The following is a 554-nucleotide window of genomic DNA, read 5'->3' on the forward strand; positions in this document are numbered from 1 at the left end:
TTAAAACCTCATAGAAATTGATTTATGTAAAAAAATAAATTTGTAATACAGTAGATTTTTTACATTCAAATCTATAAAAACAAAAAGATTTGTTAATCATTAATTGTATGTATGTAAATATATATTTTCTTCACCAGACACTTGTAACGCTAGTTCCTAGACATGTGTTTAGTCTAACATGCTCCCCGGTACCTTGGACGGTGATGGTGAGGTCACAGGTGTGGTTGTTTCCTGCCACGTCTGTAGCCGTGTAGCGAACCAGAGTCTCTCCTACTGGGAACAGAGAGCCTGGGCTGTGGCTACCAGCCACCATCACACGGCCACCTGGGGGGGGGGCAGAGAAACGTTACTGGTAGAACGTTCTTGTTCCAATAATAAGATAAGATAAGATACCGTAAGATAAGATAAGACACCGTAATATAAGATAAGATAAGATAAGACACCGTAAGATAAGATAAGATCAGATAAGACATTGTAAGATAAGATAAAATGAGATAAGATAGCTTCAAGCTAACGTTGAACATTGGTTTTCGTTAACAATGCAGAGTGCTAGC

At 37.9% G+C, this 554-nt stretch overlaps 1 protein-coding gene across 1 annotated transcript in view; it reads right to left on the reverse strand.

The window, feature by feature from the left end:
• Positions 1–313, reverse strand: part of LOC311227718 (sushi, von Willebrand factor type A, EGF and pentraxin domain-containing protein 1-like) — a gene marked incomplete at its 5' end in the record, with an annotated part of 184332 nt that extends 184019 nt beyond the window's left edge. Inside the window, 1 exon segment of the mRNA XM_084313483.1 lies at positions 193–313. Within this exon segment, the coding sequence (XP_084169609.1) occupies positions 193–313 (121 nt within the window).
• Between the last annotated feature and the right edge of the window lie 241 nt (positions 314–554).

Source organism: Notolepis coatsorum (genome assembly GCF_963971535.1).
Source record: "Notolepis coatsorum genome assembly, chromosome: 4".
Taxonomy (NCBI): domain Eukaryota; kingdom Metazoa; phylum Chordata; class Actinopteri; order Aulopiformes; family Paralepididae; genus Notolepis; species Notolepis coatsorum.